This window comes from Cricetulus griseus (assembly GCF_003668045.3).
Source record: "Cricetulus griseus strain 17A/GY chromosome 1 unlocalized genomic scaffold, alternate assembly CriGri-PICRH-1.0 chr1_1, whole genome shotgun sequence".
Taxonomy (NCBI): domain Eukaryota; kingdom Metazoa; phylum Chordata; class Mammalia; order Rodentia; family Cricetidae; genus Cricetulus; species Cricetulus griseus.
In genome coordinates, this window is record NW_023276807.1 from 61,976,568 (window position 1) to 61,999,139 (window position 22,572).

At 39.7% G+C, this 22,572-nt stretch overlaps 2 protein-coding genes across 2 annotated transcripts; one reads left to right on the top strand and one right to left on the bottom strand.

Moving 5' to 3' along the window:
- Window positions 1-239: 239 nt before the first annotated feature.
- On the bottom strand, window positions 240-1,200 carry LOC100768088 (alpha-defensin 10-like). Its single transcript, XM_027390021.2, has 2 exons — window positions 1,029-1,200; window positions 240-349 (listed from the first exon to the last, which is right to left on the bottom strand). The coding sequence occupies exons 1-2, from the start codon at window positions 1,198-1,200 to the stop codon at window positions 240-242; spliced, it is 282 nt and encodes a 93-aa protein (XP_027245822.1).
- A 6,765-nt stretch (window positions 1,201-7,965) lies between these two features.
- Window positions 7,966-8,828, top strand: LOC113831044 (alpha-defensin 9-like). The gene is made up of 2 exons (XM_027390022.1): window positions 7,966-8,137; window positions 8,719-8,828. The coding sequence occupies exons 1-2, from the start codon at window positions 7,966-7,968 to the stop codon at window positions 8,826-8,828; spliced, it is 282 nt and encodes a 93-aa protein (XP_027245823.1).
- The last annotated feature ends 13,744 nt before the right edge of the window (window positions 8,829-22,572 follow it).

Genomic DNA, 22,572 nt, shown 5'->3' on the forward strand with positions numbered 1-22,572 from the left:
CTTTTCACCCTTGAAATGACTACTAAAGTGTAACAAGACTTGGTGTATAAGGATTCATTGAAGAGTCTGTACCTAGCTCAGAAGAGTCCTGACTAAGCCATAGAAAGCACCAAAGAAACACAAAAACAGATTCTTTTTCTGCAAGGAAATTTATTTGATAAGGAAAACAATTGAGGCTAAGTACAAGGGTAATGACAGATCATGATGCCCCAGAGTACATGTTGATGTTGTCCCTGGTCTCAGCGGCAGCAGAGTATGGCTGGTAATGGACCTAGTATGCAACCCCCAGAAACACGCTCAGATCCTCTGCAGGATTTTTTTCTACAGAAGCATCTCAGGCCAGGTGCAGCTGAGGAAACAGAGAATACCAGGCACTAAGTAAGGTATCCAGCAGTGTGCAATAGTATACAGTACCATAAAGACACATGACATATGGTACAGAGGACATTTGTTTGTATCAGTGACATCACACCCAGAACCAAGATCAACTCCAAACACTGGGAAATAATACATTTAAAAAGTGTTGGTCACATGTGGATCCCACATTACAAACTGTTTTAAGTCTTTCTATAAAATAAAACATGTTTTATATTTTTGCAAAAAAATCCCAAGTGTTGATCACAAGACAGACTTGACAGGCATTTCTGTTCCTTCACCTTTTTGTGTCTTCCTAACACAACACAATCATACACTGGCATTTGCTTCCTATATCTATTCTTTTAAGCAGAGAAGATTTTTCTTTCAAAAACAAAGTTAACAACTGGATAGACAAAGGGCTAATTAATATACTCTATATTTTGAAACTATTCTACAGATACATTTTTAGGTCAAAGTCCTCAAAAGAAAGACAATTAGTTATGCTTTTTTAACTTTGTCTATTACTTCTATGATTTAGACAGTGAAGATCATGGAGGATCATCAGAGAAACCTTTCCGAATCACACAGCTCTGCACAGGATTCCAGGGCACCCCTTCAACCCTGTCTCAGGAGACCCCAACCCACTATCACACTTGGGCATCACCACTCACCTTGACCTGGAATAGCAGAGCCATCTGGGTCTCCAAAGGAGATGGACACATCTTGGTCTTCTACTCCTGGCTGCTCCTCATTTTTAACCTCCTCAGTTGCTTCTGGCAGAGGATCAGCCAGGGCCTGAAAGGCCAGCAGGACAAGGGCAGAGAGGAGGACAAGTGTCTTCATGGCTGAGAGTCACCTGGAGGAGGGATGAACAGGAGCCTAGTCTGTAGGGAGTGAGGAGCCAGGCTGTATTTATAGGGCTGTCATGAGAAGGTGCAGACACAAGATCTGTAAGGAGAGAGGGCACACACTGATGGAACTGGGAGAGACCCTTGCCCTCACGATCCCTTTGATGTTCCTTTGTTCTCATAGCTGCTGCCATGATGTTGGTCTGTGTGTTCAGTGACAGCCCTCCCTGCTCCCTTCCAGCTGACAATGATGAAGTGGCATAGCTCACTTCTCCTGTTTCCCATCTGCTTGAGTGTTTACATTTCTGTAGTGAGGAAAAGAAAAAGGCGGGCATTTCAAGGTTAGTAAGCTCATGGAACTGGGTTTTTTTTGTTTCTGAAGTGGGAACTTGCAGTTCTTAGAGAGTGAGGATCCTGGAACACACCTGTGGATTGGACACTCTTTTAGTCTTTTAGTCATTCTGGGGTTTAATCATCCTCATGAAGGAAGAATTTGTGAATCCCCTCCTTTGGGACCTTTATGGAGAAAGTAAGATGGTCATGGTGAATCTAGTTCAAGAGGCGTTGAAGACAGAAGTGGTCAGATTGAGGCTAGAGCATGTTGTCATGAAGAAGCTGGTATGACCTGAACACATCTCATGAGGGCATTTCAGGGGCCTCTTCACACTTGGGGAGCCATCAAATGATGTGCTGTGGTTCACATCTGAGATTGTGGTCATTTTATTTTTAGGAGACAAGAATTAAGGCACAATTAACATCCTCAGAACAAATTGAGAGCATGGGAAGAGGGGGGACGAAGCTACCAGAGTGAGAAGGGAGGAAAGGAAGGATGCAGAGGTCACGAGGAAGCAGAAATATTGAGTCAGGTGTAGATTAGAAGAAAGGACATATGATAGGTAGGATTTTAGTTGAGGGTGGTAGAAGAGGAAGGGAGGAGGAAGTGAACTGAGATTGTCATGTAATTCAGTCTTGTTTGTAATTCAAATATATATAAAAATAACAAAATAAAAAACAAAATAAAACGACACAATAAAGAGTTTGCATGCCAGGAAATCCTCCTCCTGGCTTTCCATGAAACCAGTAGTCTTCACCATGACACTTTCCTGTACTGGACTGTTATGTTTTCCCTAGTACTCATGTTGTGCAAAAGAATAAATGAATAAACAAGTATATCAAGTTTTCTCTTGCCTTAAATTATTCATGGTATCAGCTATGAATTCATTCATCAAATTGAGATCCTTTTCCAGTTTGTAGAATTTAGTGATTTCTATGCATTTTTATTAAGTAAGAAAACATCAATGTATATCATCTTATGGATACATATATAATACAAATATATAAATATACCATCTTGCCTAAAAGCCCCAATGGTTTTGATTGCATATCTAGAAGCAGAAAATCTATTACCAAAGTGATGCATATAAAGTCATATAGGCTCACTGTTCCCATCCATAATACAATGGTGACTGTTGATCATGCTACTGACCATCATGAAGCCAATATGACAACCATCATGGATACCTCAAGCAACTTTCCAGATTATATATGCCTCACTTGTAATTCCTTCAACCAGTGCCTTATACTCTCTTTGCATGTCCAGGCCCAACCAAGACTTGTCTGACCATTGTGGGAGTAGTCTACTGTTTATTTAACTGAATCAGAATCTTGTGGATACATATAAGATCTGATACATGCTGCTCATTCTGTGTACCAGGGATGGAGAATAATGAATGTACTACTCACTTTGACACCTGGAAGGACATGCTACTTACCCATGATATTGTGAGGCTTAGTCAAGAGCCTTTGGAATGTAAGTGTCTGACTCTTAAATGAAACAGTTTTAATGAATATCATGACTCCAGTTAGTAGCAACTGCAAGGAGGATACAGCTTCCAGATGGAAAGTGAAATAAAGAAGTTCAAATGATTCTGCTAGCCCAATTGTGAGCCTCTTCTCTCTCATTTTGACTTAAAATTATTTATAAAAAATCAATGTATATTTGTTTAACATATATTGTAGGGATCAAGGAGACTTAATTTAAAAGAAAAAATAAAACAAAAACAACAGAATAGCTTAGAATTCAAGGAGAGGACAGAACATTCTAAGAAAAAGACACAGCAAAAAGAGAAGGTGGATATCTAGTGTCGGGGGTCTTGACCTGTTGTCAATTGCTTTTGTGCAGGCACTTCGTACACTCTGTGGGGTTTTCCAGAGCTCAGTGGCATGTGTGCTCAAATGGCTATTCATGCTTGTTCTTCTATGGCTCTGGATAGAGAGCTAAGGGTTCTGACATCCTAGAATGGGGACCACTTTCCCTTGAGGATGTCCATGCAGATGTGCCTTCCATATCTACTATGGGGTGGGAGCAGGGAGTGAGGAACTTCACCATGGGTCCATTGTAAGGGTAGGCACTGGAGAACTCTAGTGAGAGTTTATACCTCAGGTCTTGATATCCTGTGCACGCTGCTCCATGGATTGTCCCTACCCATTTGAACAGGTTGTCTGATTCAGGAAGGTGGAAATCCCTTTGTCGCCAGAAAAAAAAAAAGTGTCATCAATTCCTGCTGTATTCTCTCATCCACAGGGCCACTTGTGGCAACCCTGCTGGGCTCTGCTCCCTTGCAAATATCAGTCACACTGGCAGTAGCTGAGTGGAGATTTTGTTAGAACATCCCAGGGTTGGCAGGGGAGCCTGACACAAAAACAGGAGTGCAGAGATGACAGGGCAACTCAATTTTCTCTTAATTTTCATGGACTCACTCACTAATGCATCTCACATGCAATAGCCTCACAGATTCTTCTGAAACAATCTTATTGTGATAGAATGAAAGAAGACAGCTCAAGAAGGAATATCAATGAATTCATTTTTGAGAACTGAAGTGAAAAACAAAGAGAAAGGCTATTGAAGAGATAAAATGTCAAGGAAACAAATTGTGCAAAAAGAAATCCAGACAACTGAAACTAAACTAATGAGGGCCAATACCATTTGTTTCTAGGAGACAGACTACCACCACATGTGACAACCTCAGGATCTACAAATGAAGGAGAAGCAGACAGCCATTAGCTGTCCTCTGACTCCCACATGTGTACTGTGGCACATGAGTGCTCACTAGACAAAGTTCCATGAGAAAGACTCCCCCAAGTTGTGAAATAATACTTCAGTCAGGCAAAGATGTATTGCATTTGTGTATGTTGCAGAATATTGCTTTAGCTTGGTAAGGAATGTTACATTTCTTTATGCTGCATTTGTTTAACAATGGAAAGATGTGTTGCATTTGTTTCATTTTAACATCCTAAGGCACCTGATGGGTTTAATAAAGAGCTGAATAGCCAATAGCTAGACAGAGAAGAGGGACAGTTGGAGCTGGCAGCAGAAAGAATAAAGAAGAGGTGAAATCTAGGCTCGAGAAGAATGAGAAGAGAGAAGAACAAGAGGATAGAACAGGGGAGAAACAGACAGAGACTCTGGGGTGAGCCAGGCAGCAGACAGAGAATTGGACAAGTAACAAGAAAGGTTAAAGGAAGGTAAAAATGCCCAAGGAAAAAGATAGAGAAACAGCTTAATTTAAGTTAAAAGATGTAGCCAGAAATGAGCCTAAGCTAAGTCATGATCTGGGAGACAGTTGTTGATAGAAAAGAAATGGCCTGGTACATTCCCCAGTTTAGTTACAGAATGCATGCTTTTGACTCACTGGTGGGTCCCCTAGTTTAGAGTAATCCCTAAGAACCTCAAAGAATTAACTTCATTTGCCCTTGGAGAAACATGGAAGAACTGCCAGTTCATATCCTAATTGAGAATTACTGTAGTTTGTGATAAGGAGAAGACATGTCCCTATTGAAATCCCATCTTCTTCACCAACATGGCATTGTCAACATATTGTCATCACTTATCATTATAATAAACTTCCAAACTAACTTCAGTAAGCAACCTATGGTATCATGGGAAACTACCCAAGATCTTTAAAATATCCCAGTCATCAATTAAACTTCAAAAGGAGAACACATGCTTACAGCTTCATAGCAGCCAGAGTTGTGGCAGGCCCAAGTTATGGATTCTTGCTGTGACTGTGGTCTCCTTTTAGAACATGGAAACACAGGGAAAATTTTGTAAACTGGAACTGGAGTCACAATTCCTATATTGACTTCAAAATAAAAATCCATTAGACTTCACTGTGTCCTAAACACTCAATTTTAAAACAGGGTGGTTTGTCTTTGAGAAACTCCTTAGCCATCCTAACATCATAGTCTTCTTGTCACAAATGTCTGCACGTTACTCTGTTGGACTTTCCCTGTTTTTCTTCTTCCCAACATCATTATTATTTCTATTACACTTAAATTCTAAGCTTGCCCAAGTCTCATCATTCCTCAAGAGAGACTCATTTTCTCACTCTTCTGTAGTTACATTAACCTCTTTTACTTTATCTTTGATAACTGCTTAATTTGTGTGATGTCTTTTTCATAATGAGGTTACTAATGCCATAAAGTTCTTGAGGTGTTTGAAACCAGAAAATATGAACATTGCCAGTTTCACAAATATATGCCATTAACTTTTGGATAAAACACTTAAATACTATTGAACTTAACCACTTTATACATAAGGTAAGAATTCTAAATTTTCATTTATTATACAAGTCAGGACAGCTTTGTGTGACTTCATAGAAATCATGATAATTTGAGTCTTATGGTTCCAGATAACATTCTCAAAGCCTATAACATATGCAGTATGTTTGTATTAGTTTATCTTTATGAATTGCTGAGATCTTTTTTATCTATTTTGATAAGAGATTTTTCACAACAACCCAATAAAATAGCTGCTTTTGTTGACAAACATTTTGTGGCTTGGTAAAGAAACTTTGAAGAGGTTTATTGCCTTACTCAGAGACAATAAAGTTTAGGCAAGTGGGCTGTGCCCAAATTCCTTGTACTTCACCCCTCCACTATATTCCACCTTAAGTTCTGCATTTTATAGTACTAAGTTCTGTCATTTATTGGGACTATTGGTTTTCCTTCATTAGAACCTGATAGTTGCTCAATGTTGTAGACTTCTGGTGGCAGATGATCTCTCCACAGGGTCTTCTTGTTCTCTGCCTCTGCAATTTTTCCTCCTCTGGATTAGTTGTGAATCCACCAGTGAATCACCTACATTCCCTAGAAATACCTGAAGAAAAGGGTTTTGCCAGTTATCACAAGCCAAAAAATTCACAAGGATGGTCACTGCTAATGAAATAGAGTTGATTATTAAGGGAAACTTCAATTTATGTTGACATTTTGCACACTGGCTTGTGACACAAAAAAGTGGAGGTTTGATCATACCCACATCCAATTCAGAGTACAGCAGACCTTAAGATTGCCTCACTGAAAAAGGTACTTCTTCTTAAAACTTATGTTTTAATGGTTCAAGATTGTCTCAGACATCAATAATAAGTTCTGGGCTGAACACTGGCAGGAAGAATGGCACGTGAAAACGAATAACATAAGCAATTTAAATGAGCATGGTGGGTATGCAAATTTACTAAGTGCTACTGAGAGCAACGTTGAAAATCAGGAATGAGTGAGGGATGCGTCTGAAATATAAAATAAGGTTTTTGACTGATAAATATTAGTCCACAAAGATATTGAAGAGGTCATGTACTATTAGGTAATGTGTGTGTGTGTGTGTGTGTGTGTGTGTGTGTGTGTGTGTGTGTGTGTATGCGTGTGTGTAACTATGCATGTGCATGTAAAATAATAATCTTATTGCTTTGATAGTTATTGCACACAGCATTAAAAAAACATTTTAACAATGGAACCGTTTTTATCAACATACAAATATGAGCTAGCGCTTATAACACTGGGACACCACATGCTGACAGATGTTAGTAGAGAGTTCTCTATCTTTTTGCCATACGCATAATGAGGGAAGTGGATGAAGAGAGGTACAGAACAGTGTTCCTAGATGAATGGCAGTGGCTTCTTGAGAAGAGTCGCTTCTTGGGTTTAGGACAAAGGACATCAACCTCTACACACTTTGAATCTCGGAAGTAAGTTCCCATTTTACAAAAAGTTTTGAAAAATGCATAATCTGAGACATGAGCCTCACCACATCATTTGATGGCTCTCAAGGTGTGAAGAGAAACATGGAATGCACCCATGACATGTGTTCAGGTCACACTAGGTTCTTAGAACAACCTGCTCTAGGTTCACTCTGACCTACTCTGTCCCTCAGCTCCTCTTGAGCTAGATTCACCGGGGCCATCTTTCTCTATAAAGGCCCCGAAGGAAGATATTCACAAAGTCTTCCTCCATGAGAGTGATAATACTCCAAATCCCTCAAAGAACTGACTGTCCAATCCACAGGTACTCAGGTGTGGTTCAGGATCCACACTGTCTGAGAACAGCAGGCTCAGACTTCTGAACAAAAACCCCTGTTCCATGATCTTAATAACATTGAAATGCCCGCCTCTTAACCTCACTACAGAAAGGTAAATATTCAAGCAGATGGGAAACAGGACAAGAGAGCAAGGCCCCTTTATCATTGTCACCTGAAAGGGAGGGCTGTCACTGAACACACAGACCAACATCATGGCAGCAGCTTTGAGAACTGAGGAACATCAAAGGGATCTTGAGGGCAACAGTCTCTCCCAGTTCCATCAGTGTGTGCCCTCTCTCCCTATAGAACCTGTGTCTGCACCTTCTCATGACAGCCCTATAAATACAGCCTGGCTCCTCACTCCCCACACACTGGGCTCCTGTTCACCCTTCTTCCAGGTGACTCTCAGCCATGAAGACACTTGTCCTCCTCTCTGCCCTTGTCTTGCTGGCCTTTCAGGCCCTGGCTGACCCTCTGCCAGAAGCAACTGAGGAGGTTAAAAATGAGGAGCAGCCAGGATCAGAGGACCAAGATGTTTCCATCATACTTGGAAACCCAGAAGGCTCTGTTCTTCAAGGTCAAGGTGAGTGGTGACGCTCAGTGTGATCGTGGGTTGGGTGTCTCCTGAGACAGGGTTGAAGAGGTGTCCTGGATTCCTGTGGAGAGCTGTGTGATTCAGGAAGAATCTTGATTGATCCTCTAAGATCTTTACTGTCTTATTAATAGAAGTCACACACAAAGCTAAAAAAGTGTAACAGATTTTCTTTCTTTTAATTTTTTTGTTCTAAAAATTTATCTGTGGAAGAATTTCAAAATATAGAACATACTGATCAGCTCTTTGTCTATCCAGTTGATAATTTTGTTATAGAAAGAAAAATCTTCTTTGCTTAAAAAAATAGATTTAGGGACCAAATGCCAGTGTTTGATCAGGACACCACAGAAAGGTGAAGGACCCGAAATGCCTCTCAAGTCAGTTATGTGATCAACCCTTGTTTAATGTATTATGTTTGTGTATGTGTTTGGAGTTGATCATTGTACTGGGTATGCTGTCACCAATAAAAAAACACCTCCTCTGTACCATATGTCATGTATCTTCATAGTATTATACATTATTGCATACTGCTGGCTACCTTACTTTATGCCTGGTGTTCTCTGTTTCCTCAGCCTCAGCAGACCTGAAATGCAAATGTAGAAAAAGATCCTGCAGAGGTTCTGAACATGTCTCTGGGATATGCAAAATAGGTCCATTACGTGGGGTATTCTGCTGCCGCTGAAAACAGACAGAAGATTATCATGTTCTCTGGGATCTCATGATCTGTCATTACCCTTGAACCTAGCCTCAATTGTTTCCTTCTCCAATAAATTTTTTTGCACAACAGAACAAGAATCTGTTTTTATGTTTCCTTTGTGTTATTTGTGTGGTTCAGTCAGGACTTTTCTGAGATAAGGGACAGACTCTTCAAAGAATCCCTATAAACAAACTCTTGGTTACACTTTAGTAGTCATTTCTAGGGTGAAGAGTTGCTTAGATAGTAGGTCAAATCTCAGGATACACGTTCAACCATCACATACATTTGATTTGCCATATCCTCATTTTGCTATTTCTTTTTTTTTTTTTTTTGGTTTTTCCAGAAACATTTTGCTATTTCTTTACACTTTCTTCTCTATTGCTTCCTGTATTGTGGGGTCAGGAGCCCTGTTCTAGGACTCTTAACCTTTAGAGGTGGTGGCTTGATGTGCATTGAAGATCAGATTGATGTGGAGTTTCTGTGTCCTCAAGACCAGTTTCATCCACAGCCTGCATTGCACACTGGGATTTCTGGTGATTCATTGGATTCTTCCAGTCTTTGGGGCTTCATAGAAGAAATGTCTGTAAAGTATACATATATGTTGTTTTGAAAACCAGTTTCTCTGAGTAGCCCTTGCTCCTGGAAATCACTTTTTAGATCAGGTTGACCACAATCTCACATATATACCCCTGCCTCTGCCTCCCAAGTGCTGGGATTAAAGGTATGTTTCACCACCACCCAGCTAGATAACTTTAAAAATGCATTTTCTCAGGTGTCAGGCAAAAGTCAGATTCCATTGAAAAGCTACTTGTATTTTTGTATTAGTAGTACTCAATTGTCATGGAAAGAATAACTTGCAGTTCTTTGAATACTCTTGTTATCACTCAGTTTGCATGTGATTAATATGTACTGTTAAGCTCTTCATAAATTTAGCAAATTACCATTGATTCCTAGATTTTTAAATATTTACTTATTGTTACTTTCACTGTTTCTGTTTCATGTCACAGCACCTGCTCAGTAAATTTCTGTGAAGATAAAATGACGTAGTGACAATTAATAGCTGAAAACATTTGTTATTAATTGTTATAATGATCATTGTTGCCCGAAACTTTTTCTCACACTCATTGTAGGGATCAGGAGAAAAGTGAGGGGCTGAACTAAAAGGGAAGTTGGAGTAAGCACAGACAAGATCATAGGATGGCCTGGTGTTTCCTAGATCTTATAAAACTATTAAAAGCTTATAATTTTCTCTGTCATTGATTTTATAGTTCACAAGGTCTTTGGAATACCCCACTGACTTTTGTAGTAGTAATACATTCTGTATTATTGACTTCCTGGCATAAACACATGCCTGCTACATCATGTCCTGACTTAAGGTCTTTCTCTCCGAACAATGTTTCATGAACTTGATCGTTCTGACATAAACATCATGTGTATTTGCCCAGCAAGTGCACAGGCAACAGCACTGGAGATGGCACTGATGAGTCAGAGACTGCAAAGTGACTTTGGTGACACAAAACAACTCTGTGGGCTACTCCATGTATCTCCTCTGCCCTTCTCAGCCACAATATTCTTTCCATCCTCAGCCAAAACATAAATCTTTAAAGAGTTGCAGAGTTGACCCTGGACTATTACACCTAATGCCTACCTGACCAATTGTGACCTCAGGATGCCAGGTTTTCCTCTGTGCTTCACAGCCATTCACACTGGTCTTCACAGCAATAAAGAACCCCAAGATGACCATGGTTTTCAGTACTTGTTTCTTTCAACATTTCCTTATATACACAACATCAATATTTCTTTCTTGGCTTCTGATGTTTTTAATTCTAAATTTTCTTTTTCTGCAATGTATTCTGATTACAGTTTTCCCTCTAAGATCTGTGAGGAGATGCAACTTTATGCCTTCTCTTTCTTTAGAAAACCAGCAGGCAAATATAACCAACCAGCTAACAAATAAACAAACAAGAATAATTTGAAGAAACAAAAAAGAAAAAGCATGAGACACTCATGTGCATGGAGTGAAACACACAAACACAAGCAAAACCCATGAAATTATCACAGTAAAAAAACTGTGGTGATATTTAGTTTACAAGCTAATAAAGTTTGCCTAAATATCAGAGTGCAAATTCAGCCACAGTAGTTAGTCATAGAGGCCAGGCTGTAAGAAAGTTCTCACATCTGGGAAAGAATAACAGCTCCTCTGTATATCATTTCCTACTAGCAGAGTTGATCAAGCTGGTTGCTCTGATGTAGCCAGCATAACAGACCCACCAGCTCAGAAGTGGCTTCTCAGATTTTCCACTGTTGTCTAGTAGACATGGTTTAGTGTCTAATGAGGTCCATTACTCAAGGTCCAACCCTGCAATGTTTTCTTAAAAGGTGTGTGTGTGGGGGGGGTGGTATTCCAGGATATTCAGGAACTTGTTCTGTATACTTGGGGCTTGCCTGACTCCTAGAGATCTACCTGCCTCTCCCTACAAATGCAGGGATTAAAGGCCTGTGACACCACCACCCATCTAAAAAACACTGCTTCATAAATGGTGCCCAGAAGGATAATAAAGATCTGTATGAGTCACAGCATGAAACTCAAGTCCATGTGTTGTAAGAAAAGCAGAAAAACAGTAAAATTCTAATTTGCCTTTTTATTACAAGGGAATTGTTATTGTAATGTTTTTAATTAATTTTCATCTCAAAGTCCGGTCTAGAAAATTCTTATCTTGTCATTGATACATACTTGCTAGTATTTCATTGATATTTGGTTTGTGTCTTTGTAAAGACTCATGAGTTCAGTCATCAGAATCTTATTTTAAAATCTTTTTAGAAAAAATTCTAGCTCCAAGTGTTACAGTATCAGAAAACACTAAGTGACCATAGACTCAGTTTTAATTGAAATTAACTGAATTTTTATTTTCATTGAGCCTCTGCCTTCTAAGCCCAGGTTTGTTTATGGCTCCATAGAGACAACAATTGACAATATTAGAAAAAGTTAGTACAGTGACAGAATAGGTAGGAAGCAACGGAAGGCATCCCACTCTATGATGTGCACATTATCTGTAGCACCTATGCTTGCACAGGACAAGATGTATTCTCTACACTGAAAACTAAGTGTTGTTCACACTCTGAATATACAAGTGCTAAATGACAAATGGTACTGTGCAATATACACTCAAGTAAGTTACCTTGTACCTTTGCTGGGATAATGCTGTCTGGAAATGATTCCAGGGAAAATAAAGAAATCAGCAGACAGGTCTACCTCCAGCCTGGAAGCTCCAGTGTTTCTCAGGGTACTAAGACTCAGACTCCAGAACATTCCAGGTACCTCAAGGGCATTAGGTGTGATACCTGATGGAAAGACAGCAGGGGTGACCTCTTAGATTGCTGACTGCATTAGCACATGTAATGTGGGTTCACAGCAGACATTCTTGTTGGTATTCAATATGGAAGGAGGCATGCAGGGAAAAGAGAGTACCCCATCACTCTTTGAGGAAGTAAAATGCTAGAAGCACTTCATATTTTAGTTGATATAACAATCTGTGTTGACCAGTGACATACAACTATATCAACTGAACTAGTAATGAATTTGTAACTCTAGCCAGTTCAACCCCTTTAGCCTCGATTATCACAGAGTACTTATTAGTGTAATGCAAACATAATATGCAGTTACTGAAGTCTCAGAGGACATTTCATCTTAAATAGTTAACTCGTGTCCGGGCAAAATAAATTTAATGAGTTAATCAAATGTGAGGTCATTCTTTTGAAACGTGTTTATCTAAGGAAGTAGGTCCTCTGTTTTCAGGTACAGTTAGAATGAGTGCTCTAAGTGTCAATCAGCAAACACATGACATAATACCATTGACCACCTTCCCCAGTAATATTCTCCAGAATTGAAAGCCTCTGTTCTGTCTCCAGAAGTTCCTTCCAAACCCTCACCCTATTTCAAATTCTTGACCCAGGATAAATAGTTTCATGTATTCTTCCTTCCCACTTTGAAGTTTGAGGTGAAATTTTCTTGTAAAATGCAAGAGTTTATAGTTTTTAAATTGACCTATTGTAATGATGACAATATTTAAGGTGCACAATGGTAATGGATGACAAATGTATACACACATTGTGCAATGACTAAATTGGGGAATTAGCATATGTGTCACCTCTGACATTAATAATTTCTCTATGATGAAATGCTAAAATTCATGTTCCTAGGCATTTCAAAATACATAATCTGTTATTGCTTACAGACATGTTACCGTGTATTAGTAGACCAGAACTCTTGGCTACTACCTAAATGTATCAACTGACCAACATCTCTTCAGCATCCTCTAACCTTGTCTGTCTCCAATAACAAGTATTGTTTTCTCACTTTCCATTATCTTAATTTTTGTCTTGTATTTGTCAGAATATGTTGTCCTTCCCTTTGTGCATCTGGAGTTTACACAGTAAGTGTCTGGCAGATGTATCTCAGTTATTAAAAATTCCACATTTTTGGGGTTCAAGACTGCTCCATGTGTACACATGCAAACACACACGTGTATACTACAAACTCTCTAACAGTTCATCCACTGTGGCACCTGGAGGTAATTGGCATCTCTTGTCAATAATATACAGTAATGTACACTGACTGCATAGAGCTTTGATAGACAAAGATATATCTCCAATTTATGTTCATATACATTTCATAATTTGATTTCCTGAACTCCTTCTACAACAACAACAACTAGAAAAAAAAAACAGAATGTAAGGCTTTGAGTAAATAAATTTTTTTGTGTTTCAGGAACTTTCCTTAGCAAAACAAAGATCCACAGGTCATTTCAGAAAATTACAGTTTAGATTAAAAGGTTCCCTGAAAGGTTCAGGCATTATGCTGGCCTGCCCCTGTTACCTGGTGGAATCCACTCAGGCAATACCCTGGTCAGCCCAAGGTTCCATGGGAAAGAAGTCTGCATGCAGGTGCAGAGGACCCCTTTAAAAGATAGGCCCCTGCCCTCTCTCTCTCTCTCTCCCCCTGTTCCTGCTCTCTGTCCCCTCTCTCTGTTTCCCCGCCCTCTCTCTATGGCGACCGGCCATGGCGGTCAGCCATTACCCTGTTCCTCTTCTTAGTCTACCCATTCTGCCTTATAATAAACTTATAGTCAATATGTCTGTCTAAATATTTCTCTTTTCTTCTTTTTAAACAAAAGAATAACATTCCCCATTGCAATGTGACCAATCTGTTCACCTGCCCTACCTCGTAGTACTATGGTGCCCAAGGTGACAGTAATCCTCTCATTCTCTGCAACCCTCTAACCAATGACCACATGCCCACACAATCAACACTGCCTAGATTCACCCTCTTTGGCTGTCCACCTAAAACTCTTGGTTTATAACCTATCCCACTGTCTTCAGGACTTCTGACATCAGAAGACCTTGTTCTTTTATAATTAACCTCATAAAAGTAGTGCCTTAGAATCAGCTGAGAACACTGATCCCCAGACTATACCCAGAACAACTGTAACCAGCTCTTTCATGTAAAGATTCTACAGTAGGAGTGATTGTCTTTCTAATGTGTACTAACTGGAGCCTTGGATTCAAGGTTCAGGAACCAACTTAGTGTTAAGAGCACTCTTTCCTGATAGCCTGGGCCCAGAAACATATCACCCCCAAAGGAACACACGAATCTTATATTAATTATAAATATGTTGACCATTGGCTATGGTTACTTATTGGCTAGCCTTGCCCTAGTTATTAACCTATAAATCCAAGTATTTCAATGTGGTCATGGCTTACAACGAATACTGGACCTGCTAAGCCTTTGTCTGCTACATTTCTGCAGATCATAGAGTGATTTCCTCTTTGTCCCTGCTACATCTGCTTCTGCCCACCTATGTCATTTCCTCGGATCACATGAGGACTCCTCTCAGTGTACGCTTCCCAGAATCATCATATCCTAGTCTTACCTATATTGCTGCCCTATTGGCTAACAGTGTTTTATTTATCAACCATTAAGATAAACATATACACAGATGACCATTCCCCATCAACTCAGGCTGACGCAGCATTGCCCCTCAAATTCTTGAGAATGGTAAGGAGGAATCCTGAGAAAAGAAACTGGATAGTTTTAGTAATACAAGTGTTGTCTTGGCCTTTTTTCTCCTTTATTTTTCTGTGCTCTGATATGATGGGCAAATGCCTGGAAAGTTAGTAGCTTAACTTCCTAGTTAAAAGCAAGCAAAGAAACAAATACTTCCTGGTTTCCCTCATGTTCTAGCAATCACCAAGGCCACCTCTTCCCACTAAATCTCTCCTCAAGGACAGAGGCCTGGTCCACACTTTGGTTACACACCAGTCCTGCATTCCCATTACAGAAATGTAGATGAAAAATGAATAAAATTTTTTCATTGAATCACCTGAAAGAGGACAGGACTTTTTCCACTTATTTATTATGTGTTATGGGTTGTTCTTGAGAAATGAAGTAATAGATGAAGTCCCATTTCATAAATACACTGACAAAGCAGAAGTTGATGTATTGAGCTGCTCACGGGATCCGAACTCGGTGGCAGGATTCAACACACCAAGAGACTGCCAAGGCCCCAGTAACAGTCCCACTTCCATCCACCAGAAGAGGGCAGACATCAGAATATTGGAACTGTTTTCATCTACCAGAAGGGAACCTTGATCCCATACCCACCAGGAGAGGAAGAGACTCCTGCTACACCCACCTGAAGAAAGGATGAGATGAGGACAACATAAGACCTGAACATCACAATGCAGATGACGCATAAGAGATTGACCTTAAAAACATCTTCAAGAAAATGATAGAGGACCTCAAAGCAGACATGAGAAAATCTCTTAAAGAAATGGAAGAAAAATAAACCAAAACATACAAGATATCAACAAATCTCTCAAGGAAACAGTTTAAGACCTAAAAACTGAAATAGAGACAATCTGAGGGAATGCTGGAAATTGAAAAGCTGGGTAAACCATCAGGAACTACAGACACAAGCATAACCAACAGAATACAAGAGATGGAAGAGAGAATCTCAGGAGCTAAAGATACTCTAGGAGAAATAGATTCATCAACCAAATAAAATCTTAAGTTCAACAAATCCCTAATACAAAATATCCAGGGAATATGGGATACCATGAAAAGACCAAATCTAAGAATAATAGATATAGAAGAAGGTAAAAAAAATCCAACTAAAAGGCACAGAAAACATATTCAACAAACTCATAGAAGAAAACTTTCCCAACCTAAAGAAAGACATGCCAATGAAAGTACAATAAGCCTACAGAACACCAAATAGACTGGACCCCAAAAAAGGTCCCCTCAACACATAATAATCAAAACACCAAACATACTTAATAAGAGAAAATATTAAGAAGAGCAAAGGTAAAATGTCAAGTAACTTATAAAGGCAAACCTATCAGAATTACACCTGACTTTTCCATGGAAACTCTGAAAGCCAGAAGGTCCTGGATAGATATTCTACCTACACTAAGAGACCATGGATGACAGCCCAGACTACTATACCCAGCAAAGCTTTCAATCAATATAGATGGAGAAAATAAGATATTCCATTATAAAACCAGAGTCAAACAATACATATCCACCAATCCAGCCCTACAGATAGTTTTGGAAGGAAATCTGCAACTGAAGGAAGTTAACTACAACCAGGAAAATATAGGAAATAGATAATCCCACTTTACCAACAGCCAAAAGGAAAAGGGGATAAAATCCCACATATAATTTCACCACCATCACCAAATTAAAAACAAACAAGAATGAACAATCAATGGTGATTAATATCCATCAACATCAATGGTCTTAACTCGCCTAAAAAAAAGACAGAGATTAGCAGAATGAATAAGAAGACAGAATCCTTCCTTCTGCTGTATATAAGAAACACACCTCAACTTCAAAGACAGATGGGATCTAAGAATTGATGTTTGGGGAAATATTTTCCAATCAAATTGACCCAAGAAACAAGCGGGGATAGCAATCCTAATATCCAACAAACTGGATTTTAAACTAAAATCAATCAAAAGAGATGAAGGAGATCACTTCCTACTTATCACAGAAGAAATCCATCAGGATGAACTCTCAATTCTGATTATTTATGCCCCAAATACAAAGGCATCCACCTTTGTAAAAGAAACATTATTAAAACACAAATCATACTTAAAACCGTACACACTTATAGTGGGAGACTGCAACAACCCACTCTCACCATCAAACAGGAACACCAGACAGAACCTTAACAAAGAAACAAAGGAACTATTGAAGTTAGTTAAGACCCAATTGGACTTAACAGATATCTACAGAACATTCCATCCAAATACAAAACAATTTACCTTCTTCTCAGCACCACATGAAACCTTCTCTAATCCACCACATACTTGGCAACATAGCAAACCTCAACAGGTACAAAAATTGAAATAACCCCCTGTATCTTATCAGACCACCATGCTTTAAAGTTAGAATTCAGCAACCACACAAATTACAGAAAACCTACAAATTCACGGAAATTAAGTAACACCCAATTGCACAATTCCTGGGTCGAGGAAGAAACAAAAAAAGGGAAATTAAACATTTCCTAGAATTCAGTGAGAATGTGGGCACAACATATACAAACTTATGTAATAGCCAGAAACTGGAAACACCCTAGATGCCCCTCTATGGAAGACTGGATAGAGGAAATGTGGTACATTTACACAATGGAGTACTACTCAGTGGAAAAAAACAATGGAATCTTGAAATTTGCAGGAAAATGGATGGAACTAGAAGAAACCATTCTGAGCGAGGTAACCTAATCACAAAAAGACAAACATGATATGTAGTCACTCATATGTGGATTTTAGACATAGAGTAAAATATTACCAGCCTACAGTTATTACCACACTGCCATAGAAGCTAGTAAACAAGGAGGACCCTAAGAGAGACATACATGGTCCCCTGGAGAAAGGGAATGGGTCAAGATCCCCTGAGCAAATTGAGAGCATGGGAAGAGGGGGGAGGGAGCTAGGAGAATGAGAAAGGAAGAAGAGGAAGAATGCAGAGGACACGAGGGAGCAGAAAGCTTGAGTCAGGGGAAGAATAGAAGAAAGGATATGTGATAGGTAGGGTTTTAGTTGGGGGCAGTGGCAGGGGAGGATGAGTGGGGGAAGGGAACTGGGATTGTCATGTAAAACAATCTTGTTTCTAATTCAAATAAAAATGATTAAAAAAAGAGTCATAGTCCTAAAAACAGCTTGATATTGGCTCAAAAATAGACAGGTAGACCAATGGAATCGAATTGAAAACCCTAATATTAACGCACATGCCTATGAACACCTGGTTTTTTGACAAGGAAGCTAACATTATACAATGGAAAAAGGAAAGCATCTTCAACAAATGATGTTGGCATAACTGGGTTTGGACATGTAGAAGATTGCAAATACATCCATATATATGGCCATGCACAAAACTTAAATCCCAATGGATCAAAGACCTCAACATAAATTCAGACACACTGAACCTTCTAGAAGAGAAGGTAGGTGGTACCCTCGAACAAATTGGTACTGGAGACTGCTTTCTAAACATAATACCAATAGCACAAACATTGAGATCGACAATTAATAAATGGGACCTCTTGAAACAAAGAAGCTTCTCTAAGGCAAAGCACACAATTAGCAAGACAAAATGCCTGCCCACCGGATGGGAAAAGAACTTCACCAGCCCCATATCTGACAGAGAGCTCATCACCAATACATACAATGAACTCAAGTAGCTAGTCACCAAAACACCAAACAATGCAATTAAAAAGTGGAGTGCAGAACTAAATAGTGAATTCTCAATAGATGAATCTAAAATGACTGAAAGACACTTGAGAAAGTGCTCAACATCCTTACCCATCAGGGAAATGCAGCTAAAATCCACTCTGAGATACCATCTTACTCCTATCAGAATGGCTAAAATCAAAAACACCAATGACTGCCTATGCTGGAGCATATGTGGGGAAAGAGGAACACTCCTCCATTGCTGGTGGGAGTGCCAACTTACACAACCACTTTGGAAATCATTATTGTAGTTTCTCAGGAAAATGGGAATCAGTCAACCTAGATGCCCCTCAACTGAAGAATGGATTGAGAAAATGTGGTACATTTACACAATGGAGTACTACTCAACAGAAAAAAACAATGGAATCTTGAAAAATGCAGGCAAATGGATGGAACTAGAAGAAACCATCCTGAGTGAGGTAACCCAGTCACAAAAAGACAAACATGGTATGTACTCACTCATATATGATTTTTAGACATAGAGCAAAGGATTACCAGTCTACAATCCACACTGCCAGAGGAGCTAGGAAACAAGGAGGACACCAAGAGAAGATTTTATAATACCTTGACGAAAGGGAGGGTGACTAGAACCCCTGAACAAAGTGGGATTATGGGGTGTGGGTGGAGTGGAAGGAGGTGGGCAGGGAAGAATGGGGTAGGAAAACAAGTGGCCTGAGAGAGGGGAGGAATAGAGGAGGGCAAGAAAGGAGATGCCTTGATAGAGGGAGACAGTACAGGTATGGAGAGGGGTCTGACACAGGCTAACTGTTAGGGGATTCACAGGGATGACCCCAAGGAAGAAGCCAGGCAGTGGTGGAGATGATGCCATTGATGTCCTTCCCTTATAATGAGATTGATGACTACTTTGGTTACCACTCCTACAGCCTTCATCCAGTAGCTGTTCGTAGCAGAAACAGGCTCCCACAGCTGAACACTGAGCCATACCCCTGGAGTCCAATTGTGGAGAGGTAGGAGGGATGAACAAAGAAGCCAAGATGGTGCTGCAGAAACCCACAGAAACATTTGACCTGACCTACTGAAAGAATGGAGACTCTATTCATAAAGCTTTGGAAACAGCATTGGACAGAACCAAGCCCTCTGAATGTGAGTGCCAGCTAGGAGGCCAAGACAGTCTATGGGACCTCTATCAGTGGAGCCAGTCTTTAACCCTAGAGCACAATGGAATTTGGGAGCCCATTCCATATGGAGGGATACTATTGCAGTCCAGATACAGTAAGGAGGGCCTAGGCCTTCCACCAAACAGTATGACAGACTATGAAGGTCCCTGGTGGAGGGCCTCACTATCCCTGGGGGAGGAGTTTGGAGATGGGTTGGGGGGGTTGGGGGGAACATGGGAGGATGAGAGGGTGAGGGGATGGGGGATGGATATGTAAATATGAGTAGTAATTAAATAATAAAAAAATAAAATGTTAAGAGCTAGTTAGTAGTAAGCCTGAAGAAAAAAAAAGAATACTCTTTTAAAGTAAGTAAATCAGGTTTGATTTACACCATAGTTTTCATTTTCTTGTTATTTTATGTTCTCTTCTTTGTTTCTTCCCAAGTCCTGAAAGCAGCAGCTATCTCACTTGAAGAAACACATCTCCTCGTGTGGTAACCAGAGAAGGTAGAGACCAGAATCCTTTCTCTGTGAAGTCAATGTGGCCACTTACCTACTTGTTGGTTTGCTGAGCTTTGGGGGATACCTGATCTTAACTTTGTGATTTTGCACCCTGATGGAGTTTTTAGGGTCTTTGTCCATGTTGATAAGTGTATTGTACTGTACTGTGATGCTTGTATCATAATTCCTACTCTCGATCTAATTGGCAAAAAATTAAATTTCATGTCATACAAGTTTACATTTTTCTCATGAATGAAGGCAGAAGTACACATGTGTAAGTAGTGTGTGGGCATTTATTAGGTCAAATGCTCCATTGAAGGAGTGGTTGGCACATTCATTTTACTTTTTTAAGAAAAAGAATTACTTATATTTATTTTATAAGTATAAGTATTTTGCCAGCATATATCTGTGCCTGTAGCCTGTGCAGACCAGAATAGATAATCAAATCCCCTAAACTGGAGTTGCAGAAATCTATGAGCTGCCATATGGGTACTGACATTGAATCTGGGTCCTCTGCAAGAGCACCAAATTCTCGTAATCACTGAGACATCCTTCAAGACCCACATTTTCTCTGATGAATTTTTATCTGTTTTTGATAAATTCTGGAAATTATCTCTGTCTACCAAATTATTAATGTTCTTAATGATTGTCATTTTGTTTGATACAAACTGATTTTTAATTTCATTGAATAATGTGTCTGTGCTTTATTTCTTTCTACTTAAATTTGTAAAACTCAAACTTGTGTGTCCTAGTGATTTGTTGGTGTTACCAAAATTCCACTCAAATCCTATGATGCAGAAAGGATATGTACAGGAGAAGTAACTAGAGGAGAATCACTGAGATGTTACTTTGTATCTTTGATCCTGTTCAACCTTGAAACAACTACCTAAATGTAACCAAGACTTCTGTATAGGGATTCATTGAAGAGGCTATTGCCTAGCTTGGGAAAGTACTGACTAAGTCACATAGAAAGCACCGGAAAAAAAAAAAAACATGAAAACAGATTCTTTATTTCTGCAAGGAAATTTATTGGATAAGGAAAACAACTGAGAGTAAGTACAAGGCTAATGACAGATCATGATATCTCAGAGAAAACTGTGATCCTATCTCTGATTTCAGAGCAGCAGAACTTGTAAAGTGTTGGTTGTTTTCTACAGATCCTGGTGACACGTTGGTAAAATTTTCAGGATTGTTTATGGGTACACAGGCACAATCGTTTACCGTAGCACAGGCACCATACTCTTTTGCCTGAGGAAACAGAGGACACAAGGACAGTAAGGCAACCAGAAATATGCAATAGTGTACAATACTATAAAGATGTATGACACATTGTACACAGGAGGTTTGTTTGTATCGGTGATATCACAATCAGCACCATGATCAACTCCAAACACTGGGAAATATTACATTTAATAAGAGTTGATCACATGACTGACCTGACAGGCATTTTGGTTCCTTCACCTTTTTGTGTCTTTCTGCCCCAACACTGTCAATGTACTGACATTTGGTTCCTAAATACATTGTTTCAAGCAAAGCAGATCATTTGTTCTATAACAAAATTATCAAATGGATGGAAAAGGGGCTAGTGAATATGTTTTATATTTTGAAACTATTCTACAGATAAACCTTTAGATCAGAATATTTAGAAAAAAGGCAATCAGTTACACTTTTTTACTCTCACTGTTACTTCTATGAATAAGGCAGTGAATATGGTGGAGGATTAATCAAGATTCTTCCTGAATCACACATCTCCCAACAGGATTCCAGAGCACCTCTTTGTTCCCGTCTCAGGAGACTCGAACCCAATAGCATACTGGGCATCACTGCTCACCTGAACGTTGGAGAGCAGAGAGTTCGGGGCCACTATTGATGATGGACACCTCCTGGTCCTCTACTACTGGCTGATCCTCATTGTTAGTCTCCTCAGTTGCTTCTGACAGAAGATTAGCCAGGGCCTGAAAGGCCAGCAGGACAAGGGCAGAGAGGAGGACAAGTGTCTTCATGGCTGAGAGTCACCTGGAGGAGGGGTAAATAGGAGCCAAGTGTGTGGGGAGTGAGGAGCCAGGCAGCATTTATAGGGCTGTCATGAGAAGGTGCAGACACAGGTTCTGTAGGGAGAGAGGGCACACACTGATGGGAACTGGGAGAGACTGTTGCCCTCAAGATCCCTTTGATGTTCCTGTGTTCTCACAGTTGCTGCCATGATGTTGGTCTGTGTATTCAGTGACAGCCCTCCCTTCCAGCTGACAATGATGAAGGAGCCTAGCTATCTTCTCCTGTTTCCCATCTACTTGAGTATTTACCTCGGTGCACTCAGAGGAA